General features: G+C 41.5%; 1 protein-coding gene across 5 annotated transcripts in view; it reads right to left on the bottom strand.

Annotated features, from left to right (window-relative positions):
- ARFGEF3 (ARFGEF family member 3) overlaps positions 1–25,088 on the bottom strand; it is a 176,615-nt gene that overhangs the window by 24,399 nt on the left and 127,128 nt on the right. For all 5 annotated transcript variants that reach the window (XM_072825090.1, XM_072825098.1, XM_072825091.1 and 2 more), the window contains 8 exons: positions 24,384–24,704; positions 22,055–22,188; positions 19,624–19,769; positions 17,816–17,995; positions 11,200–11,344; positions 9,368–9,490; positions 4,952–5,055; positions 3,776–3,920 (listed from right to left, as the gene is read on the bottom strand). In XM_072825090.1, the coding sequence (XP_072681191.1) occupies positions 3,776–3,920; positions 4,952–5,055; positions 9,368–9,490; positions 11,200–11,344; positions 17,816–17,995; positions 19,624–19,769; positions 22,055–22,188; positions 24,384–24,704 (1,298 nt within the window). The remainder of the gene's footprint in view (positions 1–3,775; positions 3,921–4,951; positions 5,056–9,367; positions 9,491–11,199; positions 11,345–17,815; positions 17,996–19,623; positions 19,770–22,054; positions 22,189–24,383; positions 24,705–25,088) is intronic.

Genomic DNA, 25,088 nt, shown 5'->3' with positions numbered 1-25,088 from the left:
CATATGCAATTCAGTGGTATTAATTACTCTCAAGGTTTTGTGCAACCATCCCCACTATCTTGTTCCGAAACTATTTTTTTTATCATCTCAAACAGAAGCCCTGCAACCAGTAACTGTCCATTCTCCCCTCACTCTAGCCCCTGGGAACCTATCATCTATTTTCTGTTTTTTATGAATTTGCCTGTTCTGGATATTTCATATAAGTGGAATCACACAGGATTTGTGTTTCTGTGTCTGGCTTATTTCATTTAGTGTAATGTTTTCAAGGTCTATCCGTGTTGCACTGTATATCAGATGAATAATAATCCACACTTTGTTCATTCATCTGTTGATGGACACTTGTGTTGTTTCCACCTTTAGCTATGGTGGAAATAAGGCAATGAACATAGGACAGTAAGTATCTGTTTCAATCTCTCAATTCCTTAGGGTCTAGAACCAGGAGAGGAATTTCTGGGTCATCTGGTAGTTCTTTTTAACGTTTTTTTTTTTTCTTTTCTTTTTAACGTTTTGAAGAAGTACCAAACTGTTTTCCATAAAGGAAATATATATTCCTGTGAGGGTTCCAATTTCTCCATGTCCTTGCCAACACTTTTTTTTTTTTTAAAAAACTATAGACATCCTAGTATGTAAAGTGTGTTTCACACTGTTGTTTTGACTTACATTTCCCTGATGACTAATGATGCTGAGCATGCTGATCAGCCATTTGTAGATCTTTTAAGAAATATCTACTCATGTCCCTTTGCCCATTTTTAAATTGTGTAGTTTGTCTTGTGGAGTTTTAGGAGTTCTTTATATATTCTGGATATTAAAACCTTGTCAAAAATAGGATTTACAAAATATGTTCTCCTTTCGATTGTCCTTTCGCTTTCTTGATAATGTCCTTTAAAGCACAAAAGTCTTTAATTTTGATGAAGTCTGAGTCATCCAGTTTTTCTTTTGCTGCTCCTGTGTGTGAGTCTATTTTCTTTACTCTTCTTCATGCCCCACTTTTTCCAAAGGTCCATCAGTCATCTCCAGTCTTTTTTTTTTTTTTTTTTGCAATTTATACATTATTTTGAATTTGCATGCCTGCCTTGTGGTTGGCGCTGCTGGCACTTTCTCATCCTACGTACATGCAAATCACTTCATGTACCACTCACAGATGGGGAATGAGATTCACAACATCAACAGAATCATACACCCAAAGCAGCACACCTCTCAGTATACACCTCTCTTCCTTCTCCCCTTCAGGGTTTCATTTTTAAAACAAGATACTAACTTTTAGTGCTGCGCATTACAAGGCAAGGGAAAAAGCATGAGATTTTTTTTTTATTAGATCCAAACAATTTTAGTTTTGCCATTTACAGAAGCACTATCTGAGCCAACATTCCTGCTGACCACTGCCTTTGGAAATATACGAACCTGCCAGATAACTGACAGAGAAAGGACTCAATTTCTTTCGCTTCATCTAAAAGGGCCTAGAATAGAAAATTAAAAAATAACCCACCCTACATTTTAATACTTCTCAGTTTCCTATGAAAGATAACTGTCAAAAGATGGCAGCTTTATCATATTCCCATTATAAAAAAAAAAAACTACTTCTACATTTTGGACATTCCCATTCATAGAAAGCTAAAGCAAACCCATGAACCACAAATATAATAAAACTAGGTGACAGAGGCTCATGAGCCTCAAAGTATAAGCAGGTGGGAACAAGCTAATTTATCGGAAATGCAGAAGACAGAATCACATGCTATGCACCACTCGGGGGGGAGGGGTGTAACCAATAAAGTCCATATGGAAAACTCTATGGGGTCTCACTTCAACAAATGAAGTACAAAAGAGTGAAAGAGAGTTGAAGAGGAAACTCTAGGGATTGAGAAGAACTTCAGAGACCTATCAGCAAAACACACAGTACAGGTCTTATGTGAATGCTGAAAATTCACTGACATAAGAAAATGGGAAATGTTAACATTTAAGGAGGGCAGCCTGCGTGGCTCAGCAGTTTACCGCCTGCCTTTAGCCTAGGACGTGATCCTGGAGGCCCGGGATCGAGTCCCACATGGGGCATCCTGCGTGGAGCCTGCTTCTCCCTCTGCCTATGTCTCTGCCTCTCTCTCTCTCTCTCTGTATCTCATGAATAAATAAAATCTTAAAAAAATAATATTTAATATTAAATAATTATTGTTAATTCTTAGGTATGATAATGGAATTGTGGTTATGTTTGTTATATTTAAAAAACACAAGCTGAAACATTTACAGATGAAATGCTATAATGTCTGGGATTTAATTTAAAATAGATGAAGTGAGAGGAAGGGGGAGACAGAGTGAGGGGTTGTGTGTGTGTGTATACATAATAGACTGGCTATAAGTTAATAGTTGAAGCTGGGTGATGGGTACATGGAGTCTCATTATACCATTCTGTCTAGTTTAAACATGTCTGAAATTTCCATGGGGGTAAAAAAAAAAGGACATTATTTGCCTTTGGAAACCAGAGGAATAACATGTAAGAGCATATAAATTTTCAATACTAAGTTGAAGCCTTTGCTTTTAATTCTTTTCTCTGAGCTAGCTATATTTTGTATATCATAATAACTTTAAAGATATCAATGAGTTGATAATGTGGAAAACTTTAGATAGGTCTTAGCTGAATTTTATCTATAAGATGGGCTGCCTAGAAAAAAAACAATGGATTAATGATTTGCACATATGGAAAGAGAATTGCTGATTGCTACATACACAGACAATTTATAACTGTTTAAAGACTGTATTATAGATAAGCAACATTAGCCTCTGTTTATAATTGTCTGGGTTGGAGGTTTAAGAAGCTAAGTAAAAATTATTCCTAACTAGTCATTAAATGAAACCTCTATTAGACAACCTCTAGCCAATTTCCATTTTAATTGTTCTCTACATTTGCTATTCCTTCCTACAGTTCTCCCTTAAAACTACTCTCAACTAATGAGGTTTTACCATTTATAATCCCTGTGGAAAAATGTAAATCCTCTCGCTATTCTCATAAGTGAATTTATAACAGAAAAACAAAAATTAATAATTAAAAAAAGCAAAATTTAAAAAACCTCTCCCCAAAACTCCTTTTGCAAGAGTTTGAATCAACCTATACCTGTTAGTCCTGTTAGTTCTCTTTAAGGATATAATTTCCACTTCTAGATTTAGAACAGGGCAGGGTTGACTGAATCAGAAGACAAGCATGAGCATGAGTTAATCCATCTGAAAATTTCCCAAAGTTACTAGAGAACTCCGATCCACAGAAAATTACATGGGAACTAATTTGAAACACATTCTTTAAAATTATTCTTTTAATGAGGCTTCAGTTCCACCAGGCACAAATAGATTCTCTCTTCAGTAGTGGCTTAATTTCCCCAGTCTCTAACCAAATAGTCCTACAGGAAGTAATTATATAATGATTGTGTTTCCTAGAAGGTATTAAAGACAATTACCAGTCAATTTACGTAGCAATGCAACCGCGTTCCAATTTGCTAAATTATAGAGAATTCAGAGTTAGAAACTATATTTAGTGGAATCTGCAGATCTGTACTGAGCTTGGATAGAGGCATCCATCTATAAAAGGATGGGTTTGGAGACAAGACATCAAATGATGTTTTTAAATAGTCCATGGAAACTTTATGTAGACTTGTTCTATTAGAATTAAAAACAATAGTAACATAAATGGATGATCATTCTTATGTCTCTAAGCTACTGAACTCATGGTTTAAGCTTCTGGGAATATAAACATAACAAATAACCTAGAGTTCAGTCCAATCAATTTACTCACCAGTGTCATCATCAAAATCAGACAGGACCGACTCAATTCCATCCTCACTGCTGGCCGACTGTTCCTGAAGTCTTCGAGGCAAGCTAGCCAGTCGCCCACTAAGGAATATTGGCTTCAAGGGCATTTTGTAGATTTTGGCCAGTAACTAAATAATGAAAAACCAAATTGCAACTATGTATTAGAAAAAGCTGTACTATGGGTGTTAAAGAAGAATAACATAGTATACCAGCAATACTGGTGTTAGGGAAAACCAGAAAAGCTTCCAATGTATGAAAGTTTTGAGGTTGTTTGTGATTTGGATTCTTATAGTAGCTCATGAGAGGGAGATGCAGGGCGGATATTCCCTGGAGAGGGAACAGCAACTGCCCTGAGCAGTGAGGTGCCATGTATCTGAGGGGTGGAAAGTCGGTGTGGCTGGAGCATACAGTGAGAGGGAAGGATCTGAGGGTGGAAAGGTAGCTGAAGTCCTGTCATGTGGTGTCTTTTGAGGGCTGATGGGGGAAGAAGCTGGGGCTAGGTATCCTTTCTAAAGCCCTGGGGTTCACACCATCACTGCTGTCACGGAGGGAGGAGTTCCGCAGACAGGAAAAGGTCTGGGGACACCACCTGTGAAGATAGGAGAACAACTATAAAGGGTGTCACGGAAGCCTGGGGGCAGAAGGGGCTTTCTGGTTGCTGGAGGGAGCATCCTCTTGGGCTAACAGCAATGACCGGATTGACCACAACAAAAGTCGCTGTTCCTTTGATAAATGAGGTTTCATGGGATTTCCTCACTAGATCTTTACTGAACATGTCCCTTTTTTGTTTTTGTCCCTCTTCAGTGGTGGCACCACCACCACATCCTATCATGAAGACTTCCCATGACCTCTCTCCCTACAGCCTGATGCAAACATAGAGATTAGGACCGTTCCTGTGTCTTGAGTATAAAGGAGAAGTTTCAGAGGTTTCAGTTCAATTGTGTGTTCTAGCATATTTTCGTTCTTCTCATTCTTTCCTTCATGGAGTGAGGACAAAAATTCCTACTCCAGATCTCAGCCTCTGCTCTCCTCAGAGTCAGCCAAAAATGTTTCTCTTGGGCTTCAGCAAGAGACATCCACGCCTGGTTTGCAAGCATCAGGTCCCAGGCCGGTCACAGGGCCTGGAGCCCAGTGTGGGTGCACGAGCATGGTCCCCTACCTGCGAGCAGCGCCTGAGGTAATCCAGGGCGGGGAGGCACAGGTCTGGGGACGTGGCTCCGGGTCCCGGGACACAGTCTCCTATTTCCTTGCAGTCCACCTCCCCTGGAGGACAGACAGACACAATTACTCTGGCATTCCCCCTTCAGCAGAAGACCTAGTAGCTCCCACAGCACTCGTTCATTAAATGTCTACTAAAATAAAAGACAAAATTACCCCAAACTTTGGACCCTGAGGAGAATCCTTCCAGTCATTTTTTCTCCCTCCATATGTATATGTGTTAAATACAGTTGGGATTGAATCGAGCATCTTAGTTTGTTGGATTATTCCATTTTGGTAACTCTTCTTTTCACTAAACAGTGAACTCCTCTTTTCTGGTACTGGACCACAGTTCCTTCAGTGGCTGCACGGGGTCCCTCTGTGCCTGGGCCCGCGGTAGTTCCCCTCACCGTCCCTGCTGTGGATGGTGCGACTCTGAGCTTGATGATAAAGGACACTCCTGGTGCCCAGCCACGTCTGCGCTGGAGGGAAGAACTTGGCCTCTCTCTGTTTGCAAAAGGACCCCTCTGCTGCCTGGGCTCAGCACTATAGAGTGGTGATAAAGTCCTCTGGGAAGAGTCTAGACATCTGGGGCTCAGGGATAGAGACTATCGAATTGAACTGAAATGATTTTTTTTTTTTGGTACATATCTAGAGATTTTGCAGATCTGTGGAGGGCATCTAGATTTTTCTATAGGTAAATAGTAGTTGAGGATTACCATTTTTCTTCCCATGGGATGAAATCTATTCCCGTACTTTTAATAAGATCATTCCACAGTACTGAAATTGTTTCTAATTGTCTACAATCGTAGCCACTAGGCACCCTTTCCTGTGGGCAGACAGATCTAATTACTAGGCATTAGTTAAAATTCAGACAAAGCAGCATGTTTCCTTAAAAAAGAAAAGATAAATATTTGTATTCTAGATCAGGGATCGGCAAACTTTTTGTGTACAGGGCCAGACAGTAAATACTTTAAGCTTTGCAGGTCATCCTGTTTTTGTTACCGCTTCTCAAATCTACCATTGTAGCACGAAAATAGTAGTAGACAAATGACCATGGCTGTGTTTCAGTAAACTTTATTTATAAAAACCATCGATGGGTTGGATCTGGCCTGCAGGCCATTGCTTGCCAGCCCCGGGTCTGGATTAACATGCTTTACAATATAAAAACACAGACTGGGTCAAACTCATGTTGAAATAACCAGATGGCAATTAAAAATAATTTCATTTCTTAGCCTGTTGATCAAAGTGAGCAGCCCGTTTTTTTTTTTTTTTTTTTTTTTTTTTAACCAAGGTTGGTGTGTTACACATCAAAGTCTATGCAAATTGCGCCCCCCTGGAGTCTGGGGCAGTACCTAGCCAGGGTGGCTACTGGGGGCTCAAGGTTCCCATGCCCCTTACAAGTAAGGCCACGTTATGATTCACAGAAAAAAAAAATTTTCTCCATGTGTACATAGATTATTCTGCATCTCTATCTGCTGCCTTTAAGTCCTTCCCTAAGATAAAATCTCAAATTTGTTAACATGCTGCTAGACATCTCCACTTGAATAGGGTTTTACAGAAACTCAACGTGTCCAAATGTCCAAAGATGGAATTCGTTACTTTTTCCTCTCCTCCACACCTACTTAACCTGCTCTCCTTTTTAACATCCTATTTCTGGGTAACACTAGTCCTTGTCAGGGAAGCAGGGAGCCTTCCTCAATGCCTCCTCCCCAAGCCCCCATTCTAGCAGGGCCAAGCCCCACAGATCCCACCTCTACCATGCACTGGAGCCAACCTCATCTTCTCTACTGCCTCTCTGCCTGCAGCCTCTTGTCCCCATGTAAGGGGACATATGCCTTCCAGAGTTCAGTTTCTAACACTGTGTGATCGTACCACTCTTTACCTAGAAACCTTCCCCACACGTTCTGGATTCCTTGATGTGGCATATGGAGCCCTTCACAACTTCCTTTCTTCCCAACTCATCATTCACTATCCCTTTATGTGGGTACCTCCAATGTACCTTGATTTTAGGAAAGGAAACCTAGTTCACCACAAAGTTCAAATGTCCCTTACCCTTTAAAGCCTGCACTGGACCCCACTACCAAACATCTATCTCAGCTACTTGTTTATTTCAGCTTACATGTATTTTTTCTTTTTTACTAGCTTCCATGAAAGTATTCATCTTACTTAATTGTAATGATTGATTTATATGTGTTTCCTAGAAGAGGCTGTGAGCCTCTCACAGGCAGGAAGCATGTTTTATTCCTCTTTACACCTTCATAGTACATATGAAGGCTGCTGTGCACACATGGCAGGCACTCAACTCTTCACTGAATAACAGAATACCAATAATGGTTCTTAAATGAAATATAAGACTGTGACATAATAGCAAATATACATATTGGCCTCTGCTCCCAGTTCCTGGCACAGAGCTCCTAAAATCCTTGTAATTTCCCAAGTGATGAGGATTAGAGGCCCCCCCTTTTTTTTGCCCTAATATTTGGTTTCTGACTCCAATTCCTGACACGCCGCTCCTAAATGCTTGGAATTTCCTGCATGATAGGAGGGTCTGTTGTTCTAACTGAGGCAATATCCGGTGGGCTCCTAGAAGTGGACGACTGGTCACCTGAAAGACCAAGCCATGACTAGAAGCTTGAAATTTTCAGCTCCTTTCCCCTTCCTAGGGGAGAGGGACTGGAAATAGACTTAGAGGTCTATCATGCCTACATGATAAAGTCTCCATAAAAGTTCCAGAAGTATGGGGTTTGGAGATCTGGGTTGGTGAACACATTTATATGCTGGTAGGGTGGGACACCCCAACTCCATGGGGATGAAAGCTCCTGTGTTTGGGACCTTTATGGACCTTGCCCTATGTAGCTCTTTCTCTGGCTATTCATCTGTGTCCTTTATTATATCCTTCATTATATAATAAATTGCTAATCATGTTCCCCTGAGTTCTGTGAGTTGTTCCAACAATTAACCAAATCCAAGGGGAGAAGGTCATGGAACCTCCTATTTGTAGCCATGTCAGAGCTGTGGGTAAATGGGGACCTACTTTTGCTTGGCATGTGATGTAGGGGGTAGTCTTTTGGGACTGAGCCCCTACCCTGTGGAGTCTGGGCTAACTCTGGGTAGTGTTAGAATTGGACTGAATTATAGGACACCCCACTGGTATTGCACAATACTGGATGGTGTGAGAACCCTCCACCCTCCACATCTAGCATTGGAGCATTTTGAATGTGGTGGTCACAGGAGAACAGGAGAACAAAGGAGACACACAGGAGTGAGTTCTTCCCATGCAATAACTGAATTTCCTACTACTAAGATTATGTATCTTACAATTAAGACACTAAGTTACTTGGTTTCTATTTAATTAACATAGTTAAAAAAAATTTTATGCTGTTGTTCACAAGAAATATTCCTCTGAAGCCCATTGTGTAAAATCGATAAGCAAGTGGCTGTCATGGTTGCCCTTCTGCTCAGTCCTCCATTTCCTGGGGCAGATTCAACAATAGAATGAGGCACATATAATAAATAATAGAATATAACAACAGTGGTCTACAGATCAGCCTTGTTGCCTCTATCCTAAAACTTGCATTTTGCTTCTGCTCCCTGCAAAAGGGGGAATCTGAATGAAGTCACCTAGTTTCTTTGTGTCCAGTTTTCTTTGCAAATGAACTGTCGATAACCTCCAGATATAAGAGCACCCCACAGTGAAGTTCCAAACTTTAAGACTTACTTACGTTCCTTCTAAAATTATTGGTTTGACTAACTGTGCTGCCTTCCGTTTCACCCCAGATAAACTTGTGCTATATAAAAATCTGCTGCAGCAGGTCATGTTGCAGAGCAAGACTCTACTTTGTTTAAGCATTGCTGAATGAAGCGTTAAATCAGCTTGGTAGTCTCTGAAACACTTCAGAGGACTCTCAAAGAAGGGGGACTCTCACACTCCAAAGAAATGTTATGATAAATAAGGCCCAGGGGGAGGCATCCTTAATTTTTGTTTAGGGGAAGCTGGAAACTCAAGGTCATGCTGCTAATTATGTGACATTGAGGACAGTGGTTCCTGCATAAGGGCAATTATAGAATATAACACTGAACGTTTGAAGATTCAAAAAGAATCTTGTTAGAGTAAAGTAACATACAGATTGAAAACATGCTACAAGAGTATTCCAGGAACACGATGAAAAATAGCAACCCTGGACAGAATCCAAGCTGCTTTTACAGTAGGCTTTCTGCTTCTGAATATACAACACGCCACCATCTGTTGAAAGCCCAGGCTGCTTACTTGCTTGCTCCAGGCAGCCAGTGGGACTGCCTCCAGAGCTTTCCATGCAGAGTCATCCAGGAAAGGGCCCCCAGCTGTCACAAGGCAGGAAAAGAAGACTCCACTTACCCAGTCCTTTGACAAACTTCATAAGGCACATGATGTAGCTTGTGGCTGCATTAGCAAAGACCTGAATGTTGTCGGTATTGAGAAACGCTTCAAATACATCAAACACTGGAGCCTGGCCTTTTCCTAAGGGAGGAAGGTTGTAGAATTTGAAGAAAAATAAGTCTCAGCCCTTCAGGTCACCCATATTCCCAGCACCTTCCCTGGAGTCTTGGAAAAGACCTGCTCCTGGAGGAAATCCCTGGCCTTTTGACGGGACATGTGGCCAGGCTCCACTGCTGTCCTTCTCAGCTTTGCCTGCAGGGGGAGGTGCAGGAAGGCTAAAAATAGGAAGAGAGCTGGGTAGAGCTTTAAGGGCAAAGCTAGCTGAAAGCAAGGCTGGGGCAACAGGTGGATCTAGGAGGTAGTGAAACACACAGAATCCCCTGGGATTCTGCACACATAATTATAGGCAAGGAAAGGTTTAGATAAGCCCTCATGGCATATACTAATTGATTTATAACTGAGCAGAAGAGAGTTAACAGGCTCAAGATTGTTATCCTCACAAAGGCCTGCACAAGTTCAGCCCTTGGCTGGCTTCTGGGAACCTGGCTCTCAGGATAGTCCCAGGCAACAGCTGACTGGTAAGGTGGTTCACTGTGCCTAGACTATGCAAACAACTTGGTTTATCCTGAGCACTCGCTTTCCTTTGGGGAGTCTAGGATTTTGGTAGGTGCTAGGCAGAGGGAATCTATGTGGCCAGCTCCTAGCTGCATCTCCAATGGGCTTTGCTGGAGAGAAACATCATATTCATGTTGCTACATTTTCACCAGTGGAGCAGAGTATGCTCTGGGGGACCCTTGGGGGAGGCTGAGAGCACATGGAAGCCCGTACGGGGATTTCTTCTGCCCTTACAATCTGGCTTGTCCTCAGTATGCTGCCATGATAAATCTTAGCGGTGAGCCATGTAATAAATCTGACCCATGCAATGCCACCTAGCATACCTCTATGCTGAGTGCTGTGAATCCCTCTGGTGGGTCTCTGGGCATGCTTTATGGACCCCCATTCATTTCCAGCCAAACACAATTTGCCTAACTGGGATTCTATTGTGTTTGTGATGCTTTTCTGCTTCTTACTAGCAAGCAAATAATGTTTTTCTTTTTCACTTTAGAAGCAAACTCAACACACATCTGTATAACTGAAACAACAGAAGTGACAGCATTTTGTTTAATCTGTCAGTAAGAGCAGGGCCTGATGAGGCTCAGGGATCTTGGCGCGTGGGCAGAACTTGGAATGCGTGTCCCTGCTACACCAGATTATTTCCTACCAAGGAGACATGGCTGAATGTTAGCCTTCTCTATTGTTCAGTTTCTTTTGGTAGCATGAAAATTGGCATCAAGAATTCATACTTTTTTTTAAAGATTTTATTTATTTATTCATGAGAGAGAGAGAGAGAGAGAGAGAGAGAGAGGCAGAGACACAGGCAGAGGGAGAAGCAGGCTCCTCACAGGCCTGATGTGGGACTCGATCACGGGACTCCAGGATCACGCCCTGAGCAAAGGCAGATGCTCAACCACTGAGCCACTAGGTGTCCCAAGAATTCATACTTTGTAACAAAAATCATCTACATTCTTCCTTCTCACCACCCTTACCCAACATAGTACTGGAAATACTACCCAGTGCAACTAGACAGGAAAAAACACACATCCAAATCAGAAAGGAAGGAGGAATATTACCTGTTTGTAGATTCCATGATCTACTTTATTTAGAAAATCCTAAAGACACCGCCCAAAAGTTCATAACTAATAGATGCATTTGGTAAAGTTTCAGGACATGAAATCAACACATGTTCTTACCCATGGAGTAATCACCAACCAGATACTCCTTCACCTCAGACTTATTCCCACTGTGCACAGTTTCCAGGGCACTGAACAAGGGCCTCCATCCCGACTGGATTTGGGTGGAACACACTTCGACTAGCTCACCAATGGATGTGACAACCTGGCAGAAACAAAGGAGGTGGCACGTAAAACCTTTTCCTTAAAAGCAGCAGAAAAGTTTCTGGGAGGAGGATCTACTTCTCTGCTTCCTATTTTTGGGTTAATTTCAGTGAAAAAGAGAAGCCAGAATTCAGTCAAACTCACTCAAAAATAAGCAGCCATATCGCATTAATCTGCATTTTGCTACTGATTCATGTCGTTAAGCAACTTTTCACGTGCTTATGAGTCATCTGCAAATGTTTTGCTTTTTTCTTTTTTGTCTTTTCATTTATTGTCATTTTTTTTAAGGAAAGGTTTATTTTAGGGGGGGAGAGTGAGTGTAGGTGGGGTGCAGTAGAGAAAGAGACGGAGAAAATCTCAAGCAGACTCCACACTGAGTGCAGAGCCCAACGTGGAGCTCAAGCTTATGACCCTGAAATCATGACTCAAGAAGAAACCGAGAGTCAGATGATTAACTGACTGTGCCACCCAGGCATCCCTCATTATTGTCTTTTTATTAATAAGTTGTTAGAGTTCTTTACATATTCTAGATTCAAGTCTTTCCTCAGATACAGGATTTACAAAATTTTTTTTTACAGCTTTATCTTTGTCTTTTTATTTTTTTAATGGTGTCTCTTAAAAAACAAATTTTAATTTTTCTTAAGATTTTATTTATTCAGAAGAGACACACACACACACACACACAGAGGCAGAGACATAGGGAGAAGGAGAAGCAGGCTCCCCGTGGGGAGCCCAATGCAAGACTCCATCCTGGGACCCCTGGATCACGACCGGAGCCGAATGCAGACACTTAACCACTGAGCCACCCAGGCATCCCATCTTGAAGTACAAGTTTTTAATTTTGATGAAACCTAATTTATCAATTTCTCTTTTTATGGATCATGTTGGTGTCACTCTTAAGAAATCTTTGCCTAACTCAAGGGCCGAAGGATTGTTTCTAGTAATATTTACCATTTTGCGGTCCATTTTGCCTGATGTTAATATGGCCACCCCAGCAATTTCATGGTTCCTGTTTGTTTGGCCTATCATTTTCACTTATTTTACTTTCAATCTACTTGTGCCTTTTAATCTAAAACTTGTCTCTTGTAAACTTACACCCTTACAATCTGTTTTCTGATAGTTGAGTCAATTCATGTTTTTTAACATCTTTATTGAGATATAAATCCCATACGATAAGATTTACCATTTACACGGCCCAATTTGTTGTTTTTTAGCATATTCAGAGAGCTGTGCAACCATCACTAATTTTAGAACGTTTTCATGACCCACCTGTGCCCCCAAAGCCAGTATGTGCCAGCAGTCATTCCCTCCACAGAACCCTACTCTCTGCCCTAGGCAATCACTAACTTACTGTTTCTCTCTATGGATTTGCTTATTATAGGTGTTTTACATACATGAAATCCTATAAAGTGTGGTCTTTTGTGGCTGGCTTTTTTCATTTGGTGTAATGTTCTGAGGTTCATTCACATTGTAGCACAAATCAGAGCTAATTTTTTATTGCTGAATAATATTTTATTATGTGGAAATACCACATTTATCTGTTTATCAGCAGATGGAATTGAGGTTTTTCCAATGTTCTGGCTCTTATGAATAATAATACTGCTCTGAATGTTTGTGTATAGATTTGTATGAATATATGTTTTCATTTTTCTTGGGTAAGTACCTTTGGAGGCACTGACACACTGTTTTCCATGGTGGCGCATTTAACTATCCTGATAGTAGCATATGGGAATTCCAACTTCTCCACATCTTCATCAAAACTTATTATCTTTTATTGAAGTCATCCTAGTTGGTTTAAAGTGATTTCTCATTGTGGTTTTGATTTGCATTTCCTTAATGACTAAAAATGGGGAACATATTTCACCAATACATATTTAGTACTATTGATGTGGTCTTATTTACATCCATCATTTTACTATTTGTTTTCTATATATAATGTGGTTTTTGTTCCTCTGTTCCTCTCTTACTGCATCTTTTGTGTTAAACACATTTTTAGTGTATCATTTTAATTCCTTTGTCCATTTTTAATTTATTTTTTGTGTTATTCTTGTGGCTGTTGCCCTAGGGATTATAATACACATCTTCAATTTATCACAATATTCAAGTTAATAATGACTTAATTCTGGCAAAATAGAATAAGTTTGCTTCTAAATAGTTTCATTTTCTCCCCCTTCTTTCTGCTATGGTTATTTATATCTTTACATTTAACAAATCCAAAAATACAGTGTTAGAGTTAGTGCTTTAAACATTGTTTTTAAAATAAAAAGGAAAAAAATACAATCTTTTTATATTTACCCACATAAACACCATTTCTTCTTGTGAAATTAAGTTACTTTCTTGTGTTATCACCCTTTGGACTGAAGGAATTCCTTCAGGACTTCTTATAGGATAGGTCTGTTGGCAAGAAATTCTATTGATTTTTGATGATCTGAGAATGCTTTTACTTCACCTTCATTTTTGAAAGGTAATTACTCTAAATTATTCACTGACCACTTTTTTTTTTAATTTCAGCACTTTCAATATGTCATTGCATTGTCTTCTGGCCTTCATTCTCTCTGGAAAAGTAGCAATTAATCCTATTCTATTGTAGTAATGAAGTGTCTCTCTCTCTCTCTGCTTTCAAGGTTTTGTCTCTGAGCAGTTGACTATAATGTATTTCCTGTGGATATCTTTGTGTTGATGTTAATTGGAGTTCCATTATTTTTCTAAATATGTTTTCTGACCCTTTGTGGGTTCTCATCTTTGTCTCAACCCCCATTACACGTAAGCTTCACATTTTCCCACAAGTCTCCAAGGCCTTGTGTCTCTGGTCAATCTTCTCCAATTTTTTTTTATTTTTTTTATAATTTTTATTTATTTATGATAGTCACAGAGAGAGAGAGAGAGGCAGAGACACAGGCAGAGGGAGAAGCAGGCTCCATGCACTGGGAGCCCGATGTGGGATTCGATCTCGGGTCTCCAGGATCGCGCCCTGGGCCAAAGGCAGGCGCCAAACTGCTGCGCCACCCAGGGATCCCAATCTTCTCCAATTTTTAGAATGGATTATTTCTATTAATCTACCTTCAAGTTCATGGATTCTTCTTCTGCCATCGCAAATCTTGCTGGGAAGACCATCTCGTAGATTTTTTATTTCAGTTATTGCCCTTTTCAACTCCAGAATTTGCATTTTTTCATAGTTCCATTTCTCTAATTAGGCTTTTGAGTCATTGTCATCATATTTTCCTTTTATTCTTTGAACATATTTATACATATTTATAATAGCTGCTCTAAAGCCTGTCTTTCAACTCCAACATCCGGGCTCATTCTAAGCCACTTTTTATTTTTTGCCTCCCTTCCCAATATGTGTCATTCTTTCTTGCCTCTTTGCTCGCTTGCTTGCTCCTTCCTTCCTTCCTCCTTCCCTCCCTCTCTTTCTTCCTTCCTTTCCTAAAAAGTTGACATTTTTATATAATACACTGTGGCAATGCTGAATTCCGATTAGTTTTTGAGTTTTTTTTTTTTAATAAGGGGTTGGATTTCTATTGTGCAATCTGTCTCTACCCATGTGTAGGAGCCAATGTCTTTGGATCAGTTTTTTGTTTTTAGGTCTTAGATTTATTATTTAATATGCATCCCCAGGTCTGCATAGTTTAGTGGTCAGCTGATGATGTGGGGAGAAATTGTGTTCGACAACTTGAGCCCTTAAGGCTTCCATCCTCTTCAACCAATCCATGTGTGTAGGTTGGGGAAAATATTCTAAGTTTAGCCAGTTCTCAAGTCTCCCTTCTTTTTCACTTTCTGGTGGAACTGGTATGGTCTGTCCTGTGTATGCCCATGTTTCAGCCAGCCACAGATGTGTGAAGGAACTTATCTAGTCTTCCTGTAAATCTCTGGTTTCCAGAGACTCATGTTACATTTCTTATTGGTTCATGGCAACCTTAGGCTAGCAAAGTTGCAGGCTTCCCCTGTTCACTTCCAATGATTTTGCTGCTTTTCATGGCCAAACCAATGGCCGTTCTTCCTCTTCTTTAAACCAAGTCTGTCCCTTATAGTAGAAAAGCTGCTGATTTTCTACGTTAGCTCCACACTGGTCAAACTACTATTCTTGGCAATAGCTTGACAGTAGAGGTGATGGGGAGTCTTTGGCAAGAAGTCACAGACTTCCACCGTTCTTAACCAAGGTTCTAGAAAGAAGTATTTTCAAATGGAAATCCTACTGTATTTGTTGTCTGTCCTTGGTCAATTTCCACAAACCTAAAATTGTTGCTTTTGACAATTTTGCCCTGTTTTATACTTGACTTTTGTGAAGAAGCTTCATGAACTTTTTCATGCCATCATAGCCCAAATCCCTCCTATTCTTTTTTTTCTAAATTTTATTTTAAATATCTTATTTATTTATTCATGAAAGACACACACACACACACACACACACACACACACACAGAGGCAGAGACACAGGCAGAGGGAGAAGCAGGCTCCCTGCAAGGAGCCCAATGTGGGACTTGATCACATATCCTGAGATCATGCCCTGAGCCGAAGGCACACACTCAACCCCTGAGCCACCTAGGCATCCCAAATCCCTCCTGTTCTAAATCTTTCTGAACGTAATTGTAAAAGTTAATTAAATTAATTAATTAATTAATTAATTATTATTTTTTAGTTAATTTAATTTAAAAACAGTTATTTTAAAGTATGTCTTTTATAACTCTGGATCCCTGACTGAGCATGAGCATATATATGTTTGTGTGTGTGTCTATTTTCATTGTTTGTTTTTCTTTTTGTTGTCAGTGACATGTTATTTTCCTAATGAGTCTGATTATTTTTGATTGAATGTAGACACTGCACATGCAAATCAAGAATAATTTGAAGCCTTGGGATGATGTCATCTTCTGTCAGAGAGGCATTTTGTGCTATGGCAGGCACTAGAACCCCAAAATCTTCTAATCTCATGTCAGGGATTGGGATTATTTGAAGTTGGGGATTATTTCCTGTTATAACTAGTCTATTTAAGTTTCACTCTTCCTCCTAATATATCCCTTTCTCTTCATGGTTCTGTCCCAAGATGTCAGGAAGTTATCAGACTTGGCAGACCCCGGCCTCCAAAGTTGATTAGTTTCTCAATCTTCCAACTTCTTATTCTGAAATTAGCAGATTCCATTTTCAGGAAAAGAAGTCTCAAATACCAGACACTGACTTTGGGTATTCTTTTTCTTCTAGATATTGGCCTCATAGTTACTCACCACCTTGTTGTATTTCAGTAACTTCCAGTGATTTTAAAAAAAAAAATTGTTTTTATCCAGCTTTTCCTGGTTATTCCCCGTGGGAAGTTGATCTGAACTACTTAGTTCACTATCATTGAAATTCTCCAACTTAATCTTAGGTATTAACTCATATATTTTCATTGCTTTCCTTTGTTTCATTGAACTTAATAGACATTCTTGTTTAATATTTTGCAGGAAGGATACCAGTATTTCAATTCTTTTCAGTCCTCACTGTGACATCTGTTGTTTCAGCCAGCTCCCTCTATTGCCTTGTTTTCCCGTATGCTTTACAATATTTTGTAAATACTGTGAACTCACATATCTTGGAACTTTAGTAGTGGGATTCTTTTATGGCCCAAGTTGAAATGAATTCCTCTGGGGGAATTTCTGTTGCTTTTGTGCCATGCCCATATAAAGCTTCTCAGAGCACCATGGTGGTGTAATTTCATATGCTGACCTGCTAGAAGGGCTACCTTGTAATTTTAAATGCTGCAGAGTTTTTGGGTTTTATTGTGTGTGTTTTTGGTTTTTTAAATCTCTACCAAGAGCCAATGTTAGAGAGGCTGCTAGTATCCCTGGGAAGGTGGTATGTGGATTCATTTCTAATTCAATTTTGGCCTGAGTGAACACCAGTCTTATAAGGTTTGCACTGAGATTTATCTTCTATTCCTATGGCCTCAAAAATGTGAGAACCAGAACTCATGCTTCACCTGATGGCAAATTCCCTCATGGAAAAAGCAGTCTTAGAGCTCTACGTAGCACACTGGCTTCCCATTGTCACTTAGTTGTGGACATCTTGGTATTCTTGCCTTTCTTGCCAGAAAGGGTCAATGGATCTAAAAGGATTTTTTTTAACCTTTTATTCACATTTTGGGTAGATTTCAGACAAAGAGTATCTTCTGTGGTCCTAGCGCAACATCATGCTGGATATGTAGTGTCCAGTTACTTTTTTTAATACCTGTCTCCCAGCAGAGGGTACTGTAGTGATTAAGAGTGTAGGCTACGTACATAAAAGTATAGACTGGTATAGCTATACTGCCTAGGTTCGAACCTCAGTTCCACCGATCATTAACTATGTATCATTAGCCAAATAGCTTAACTCCTCTGTTACAGATTCCACAGAGGATTTCTGGACAGATGACATATGCAAAGGCCACAGAGCAGTGCCTGCCAGGGTGCTTAGTCAGGGCTGGCTGTGATGTTGGTGATGCTGACTTCCACGATACACTGACCTGGTCTTGGACATCCTCATCGCACAACTCCAGCTGCATGATACGCTCAAAAGGTCGGAAAAGTGCTTCATTAAAGTGAAAATGAGGCGGCTCATTCCAGTCAGTGAGAACCTCTGTCAGTATATCATGGATGAAGGAAACGGCCTTCTGAGACACATGCCTTTCCTTATGGCAGGCAGCCTACAAAATTTGGGGGACAGAAGAATACTATCAGGACTCTACACAAGTAAGAAAATGGTTTCTTAAGTTCCTAAACCACCTCGTTGTGGGGAGGTAGAAACAGCAATTCTGTTCAAGTAAAAAAATAAATAAATAAATAAAAATCCAAGGAATAAGTATAGATACAGAGCACACTAAAATTGAATTTTTAATAATTTAACTGAAGATCACACTCAATTTCCCAAAAAAATAAGAGTTTCTGTAATTTCTCTTCTCCCCTCCCCCACTTGTAACATGACAGTTTTCTTGGGTGGTATAGAACACACGGACTATAAAGATACCAGAATCTACTAGTCTGGGAACTGCCTATGGCCTCATTACGTTCCAAATATGAAGATCAGACAGGTCTTCTGTCCCTCAAGGACATGGGCTTATTGCCCCTACAATGCTCTAATTGGCTCACAGCTTTGTATGCATGCCCTTGAGGAGCCTTTCTCACACCGACCCTGAGCTTGGATGTGTGACCTGCTTTGGAAAATGGAACAATACCAAATATTGTATCAGTAGAGAACTGAAAAGTGGTTCTGATTTGGGGTTTGCCATCTTGCTTTTCCTTGGGGATCCTGAGAATGCCATGTGAATGAGCCAGGGCTGGTCTGCTGAAGGGAGAGAGATTGTGAGGAGAGGCCCATGTGTCCCACCCTCCTAGTCAAGGCTGTCATGAACCATCTGGCCAACAGGTGCACAGGTGAGGCAAGTGGAGCTCAGCTAGGCTTGGCTCAACCTAGCTCAGATTTCTGACCCATAGAATCATGAGCAAAATAAATGGTTGTTATTTTTATGTTGCCAGATTTAGGTGGTGGTTTATTATAGTGTAACAGATAACTGATAATAACAGATAACTGATAACTGTTATTATAGTGTAACAGATAACTTGCTTCAGTGCAATCCTTGCTGTTTTTCCATGACCAAGTTGTTACTTTCTACCCTTATTCTTTACTAGAATGTTCTCAGTTTAGTGAATTAAGTTTCAAAAAATACTTTATTTGATGATGTAGCTCCATCAGATTAACACTAAAGAACTAGTAAGAATAGTTATCACTGAAAAACAAGGCTGAGAAGTAGCCAGTTGTCATATATTGAAATGCTTAGTTCATAGAATTTAATTTATCATACTAACCACTTTGTATAAGAGTGAAAGGGGTCCTAGTATAATTAATTTTGTTGGAAAAACTAGGGCATCTGGTTTGCCTACTTACTGAGTACTTCCCCAAGTATATTTTAGCTATGGGAAAAAAGAAACTGGCAGGAACAAAAGACATTGTTATCATTAGGTTTAAAAGTGAAACTCCAGCCTCAGTTGAAACTAAAGCATAAAGAATGAAAAGCCGGCTGTACGAGGTACCTAGCCAAGTCATGTGATTGTAAAGAAAAAGGGTCAGGATGACACCAAGGTGGTACTGCCCTTTGGAGTGATTTTCCAAATGCCATGATGTACAACTGGAGAACAATGCTGTCTGTAGCCAGGTGATGGAAACCTCATCATTGCTCCCAGGTCACAGTACTCTTTGTACACCACCTGGAAAACCCGGTACTGGCTCTACTGCAGGAACTCTCTGAGTGTTTGCTCCCTGCTTTCCGAAGCTCACCTCCACCAGGTGTGGGGCCACAAGGCTCCAGCAGCGCATCACATGGAACAGTGGCCTCGACTTGCTCCGCACGATCCTCAGCATGGCATCCCCAAGGCGGAATAGGTGGAGGGCGCTTTTGCGGTCATGGGTGGACTTAACTTCTCCTATAAGAAGGCAAGACCATAAAAGCCATAAAGCCCAAACACAGAAACAGTTTGATCTATTCAAGTACACAGAGAGGATGAAATCAAAGGGGATGAAAATACTGAGTGGTGGGATTAGTCACTGTGGGCCAACCAAGAGAGGAGAGGACCCTGGATTCAAGAGAGATGAAGTGGTTCACTCAACACCTCTGCTATTGGCCACCACATCCCCAGTGCCGACTGTGACAAGCATGAGCAATGCTTGTGGATAAGGGAGAGTGGTATTGTGGTTAAGTGGGATGGGTGGGGAGTTCAGACTGTCTGGGCTCAGCTCCTGGCTGCACCAGTTAGGAACTGGGTTATCTTGGACCAGAGATTTCCCTCTCTAAGCCATATTTCTTATAAAAGTAGAGATAACAGGACTTACCTCTTAATGTTACTTTAAGGATTACATGTGGTGATACAAAGTGCTTATCGAAGGGCTTGGCAAGTACTAACCGCCCCCTGCTGGTAGCCATTAACGTTACTGTTGTCACTCATCGTCCACGTTGCTAATCTTTAATGGCACCTTCGAAGCCCCTGCTAAGCAGGTCAGGCCTCTTTCTACTCAGTAAATGCCTGTTAACCTGCTTCGTCTTGCTTCAGGGCAGTCTTTGCCTAGGGTGATCTTTTGCTACTCCTTTGCCCTGTCACCTTAGTCTTCTCTCTTGTCACCTTCTTGCCCATGTCCTACTGCTTCTCTCACACTACTTCCAAATGCTGATCACTATTGCACTCTTCTTCTTCTTCTTCTTTTTTTTTTTATTAAGGTTTTATTTATTTATTTATTCATGAGAGACACACAGAGAGAAAGGCAGAGACACAGGCAGAGGGAGAAGCAGGCTCTATGCAGGGAACCTGTTGTGAGATTTGATCCCGGGACTCCAGGATCATGCCCTGAGCCGAAGGCAGATGCTTCAACCACTAAGCCACCCAGTTGTCCCTATTGCACTCTTCCAATCAGAAATGCTCCTTTCTAACTAGTCTTGCCATATCAAACTTCAAAATGACAGTAATAATAATCACTGACATTTACCAAATGTTTACTCCGTATCAAAAGCTGTGCTGGTTCTTTATGCGTCTTTAATCACAGTTTATTTTTTAAAGCAAACCTTTAACAAATGTTGTTATTGCCATTTTGTAGATTAGAAAATTAAATGTCAGACAGGTAAACTAACTTGCCTAAGACAATGTAGCTGGTAAATAGTGAAGGCAGCATTTTAACTCACGTCTGGTTCATTCCAAAGCAAATGTCTCCTTCTTAGGTCTGCTGCCTCTTCCTGACCCTGCTCATGGCTTTTTTGTAAGCCGAGAGCTTGCTGATTTCTCCAATCCAAAACACTTTGAAGATTGCCCCTAGACTCGGGGATGCTCTGGAAGTCCGATGGGTCTGGGAGGTTGGCTTTATATAGCTAAGGTTTTAAAGTCTATTAAAAACTATCAGGAAAAAGACTGTGTTTCTCAAATCAGAATCTGTAGTAAGGATCAAAAGACCAAATATATACACTTAGAACTTCAGATCCTTAAAGATGGGACCTCAAGAGGCTGTACAATCCAACCTGCCACCACAATGTGTCCCTAGCACATGGCTCCCCGTGCCTTTGCCCAAACCCATGGGCAGGGGCTGGCTGTTTTGGCATGACAACCTTGGCTGCTGATGGATGGTTGCATTTGTGAGCAATCTGCCACCCATTCGGGACCCCTGGGCAGCTTGGTGTAACTCTGCTCCCTTCAAGAGGACCTTGCCTTTTCACTTGGCCTCATCAGTGAAGACAGTGACATTGACCTATCATTAATAGGAGATGCCTCGACAGCAGTTTTTCTAAGAGCAGCAGCAGGCTTCTCCCTCTTCCACTCGTCCCTCCCACCAGCGCCTTGTGGAATCAGGAGTCGCTTCTGCAAGCGGCTGAACTGAATAAAGCAAGAGATGTGGCCTGTGATATGGAGAAGGGGTCCTACCCTCAAGGGAAGCTATCTGTACCTCGAGTAGCCACATAATTTTCTCTCAAGCACAAAACTTCACAGAACACCTAGCATGGCTCCGGTGGTGACAGGTGCAGTGCTGGCCATAGCAGCATTTCTGTTCACACAGAATAATGTTGCTTCCACCCCCTGCATGCCTGAAAAGTGATGACAAGTCTGCACTAGACCTTAGCCAGGGTGACCCTGTGTGACGGTAACATGGATTCAAGCGTTCAAGCTGCTTTCGGAGATCTGGGCTGCTTCCTACTAATCTCATGGTATGGTCTCTTCAGGGAAAGAATTACCTGGCATTGCCAGAGAGTAATCCACTGTATCTGTAACAGAATGGAAGAGCTGGGACTGTGATGCTTTCTTCAGCTGGTAAAGGAACCCTCCCAAAGCCATCAGGTTCAACTTATCTGTAGCATCTTCAAAGAGCCTGAAAGAAACAGATTTGTTACTTGGAAGCAATTCCATGAAGTCTTTGTGGTAGAATGATTACGGTAATTTTGTTAAATGTGATTAACGAAAATGTGTAAACATTGTAAAGAAATGTATGTTATACTTCTATACCTATTATTACTGTGTACAAGTCTGCTCCAACTAAGAGATTTTAATCTAAAGGGCACAGACCATTAACAACAACAATAAAAATCTTTGTTTCCCTATGGCTTAGCTCAGCCATACTAGGTACTCATAAAATATTTAGTGAGACATTGAAAATTGGCAAAACATCACTCCCTGAAACTGAGTAACTGGGAATGGAATCATTAGAACTAGCTTTAGTTTCATTAAGCTATAGCAAAAAAAACAAAAACAAAAACAAAAAAAACAAAACACACACACACACACACACAAAACAAACAAACAAAACAAAAACAAAAACAAAAAAAACCCCACTAAATTAATCAAGGCTTTTGCTGTGCTAAAGTTGATGAATCTAATGCTTGGCATGGCCGTGGAGGATACAAAACGAAAGTACACCCAAACCTGTAAGTCCCCTGGGGGGTGGGCCTAGCTTTCTTATTGCCTCTGACTCATACATCCAGAGCCCTGGACTTGGTGGGAATGCAACTATCTACTAAATGAATAAATATTCCCTAATATAAGGGACTTTCCTTTTGTTTTCAACTCAGCTGGGCACAGAGATTTCTCGCAGAAGGAGCTGGGAAGGAAGAGGGGAGCACAGGTAGCAGGGCTAAGAGTAGGATCAGAGGCTCACTGGAATTCAGAAGGTTGGCATCAAATGTGGGTTTATATGGCTAGCCTTCCACTGCTCTTGGGTCATCCTGCTGCCTGCCCTCCAAATCTGAGTTCACACTAGAAGGGCAAGTAGCCCTGTGGCTGTCACATGCTGGGCAAGGGAGAGGGTCTCCAGCAGAAATTGAATAAGGAGTCCCTTTTGTATATGAGACACACAGCTTTTAAGATGGGAATTAGTGGATTCAGCATTCACGAATTATTGAAACAAAGACTTTTTTCGTGCTATTTTGTAATTCCAATTTATTTTATTTTATTTTTATTTACTCATAGAGATGCAGAGAGAGAGAGAGAGGCAGAGACACAGGCAGAGGAAGAAGCAGACTCCATGCAGAGAGCCTGACGTGGGACTCGATCCAGAGTCTCCAGGATCATGCCCTGGGCTGCAGGCGGTGCTAAACCGCTGCGCCACCGGGGCTGCCCCAATTTTAGTATCCTATAGTTTCTGGGTCTTATTAACAATTTGTTCTCTTGTTCCTAGTAAGAGAGCAGTAGTGAATATTATGCCCCACCTGACAACTGTATGCTACTTTCCAGATGCCAAAACACTTTCACAGCCACCGTTTTGGGTAAATAGGAAAAAAGAGATTACTGTACCAAGTGAGCAGATGGAGAAACCGAGTCTCAGCCTAACTACTTCTACAGACATGACCTTGTAGTTGGTCAGTGTCAAAGTCAGGAAAGAACTCAGGTATTCTGTGCTCCAGTGACAGCTGCTCTGCTCCCCCATTCCCTCTCCTTGAATAAACTTCACTGCATCAGTGCTGAGCACACCATGACCCAGTGTGGAGAGGGGAATGAGGTGGGACTACATGTTACTGGTGACTCACCACAGTTTCAACATCAGAAAGCCTCACCACTTGGGCCTGGGGTTATGTTTTTTTCCTCTCCACCTTAACATGGTTAAATAATATATCACACACGTGGGTGTGGGACTATAGGTATTAACTATCATAAAAATTATGAAGTTTTATGATTTATCAAGCTCTGCTTAAATGCTTTGAGTGTAGTAATTAATTTAACTCACGGCCACCCTGGGAGAGGGTGACTTTATGACCTTATCTTACGTGAGGCAATCAGGGTTCAGGGAGTTGAACCTGCCCAAGGTCATGGGGTAAGTGCAGAGCTCTGGCCCTAGGGAGCCTGTCTCCAGGGCCTCCGGTCTTAGTCAACAGGCAGCAGTTCATTTTAAGTGTGGGGCGTGATGGGAGACAGAAGAATATTTGAAAAAAAAAAAAAATCAAAAGACGCTTAAATGATAAATCCAGTTGGCCTGGAAGTGATTTTGAGACTAGAGACATGGATGCGATGTTGCCCACTGGCACTCCATGGTGAGCAGTCCTTTGAGGTGTGGTGACCATGCTGCGTTCATACCTGTCAGCCTGGGTGGACAGCGTGAGCACAGCCTTGGCGGCACTGCTCCCTGTCATGAGGCTGCCTCCACGGAAGTCGGAGGCCCGGCCTCGGCTGCCTTCTCTGACCAGTTCTTGGATGGAGAGGGGCTGGATGACAGGGGCTGTGCTCAGAGAGCTCTCCGGCTCTAGGTTCTGCTCCGGGGCCAAGCCCTCACATTCTGGGTCCCCAAGGAGTCCGGAGCCCCCTGACGCCTTCTGGGGCTGGCTGATGGTCAGAGGGGGCTGAGCGGTGCCGTCGCTGAAATGGGTGTGCTCCAGCGTGCCCACGTATTCACAGACCCTAGACAGAGTCACGGACAAGCAGCTGTTAGGCTGTAGCTCCGCAGGCCAGCTCTGTAAATCCCACAGTAAGAGAAGGATAACCCAGGCAGTTCTGCAGTCCTCCCCAATTTCCTTCCTTCTCTTATTATAGCCACCTCTCCCTTTCCTCCCTCACTATCCGTATTATTTTTTGAGTTGGACTAGATGACCTGGAAGTGAGGTAGGGATGCCTCGATTGTCTTATCCCATGCTGGGAGAAAAGTGGGTAACAATAGCCCTGCTCATCCAGTTCTATCTTGTCTAGCCTACCGGCTTATTTGGATGATGGCTGTCCGAGGGAGCTTTCCCAAGGGGCCCTCTCCCCACTCTCTGTGCTCTGATTAGGACTCAGGAAGTGCTTCTT

This window comes from Canis lupus, chromosome 1 (genome assembly GCF_048164855.1).
Source record: "Canis lupus baileyi chromosome 1, mCanLup2.hap1, whole genome shotgun sequence".
NCBI lineage: Eukaryota > Metazoa > Chordata > Mammalia > Carnivora > Canidae > Canis > Canis lupus.
This window is presented reverse-complemented; position numbering and strand designations above follow the sequence as displayed.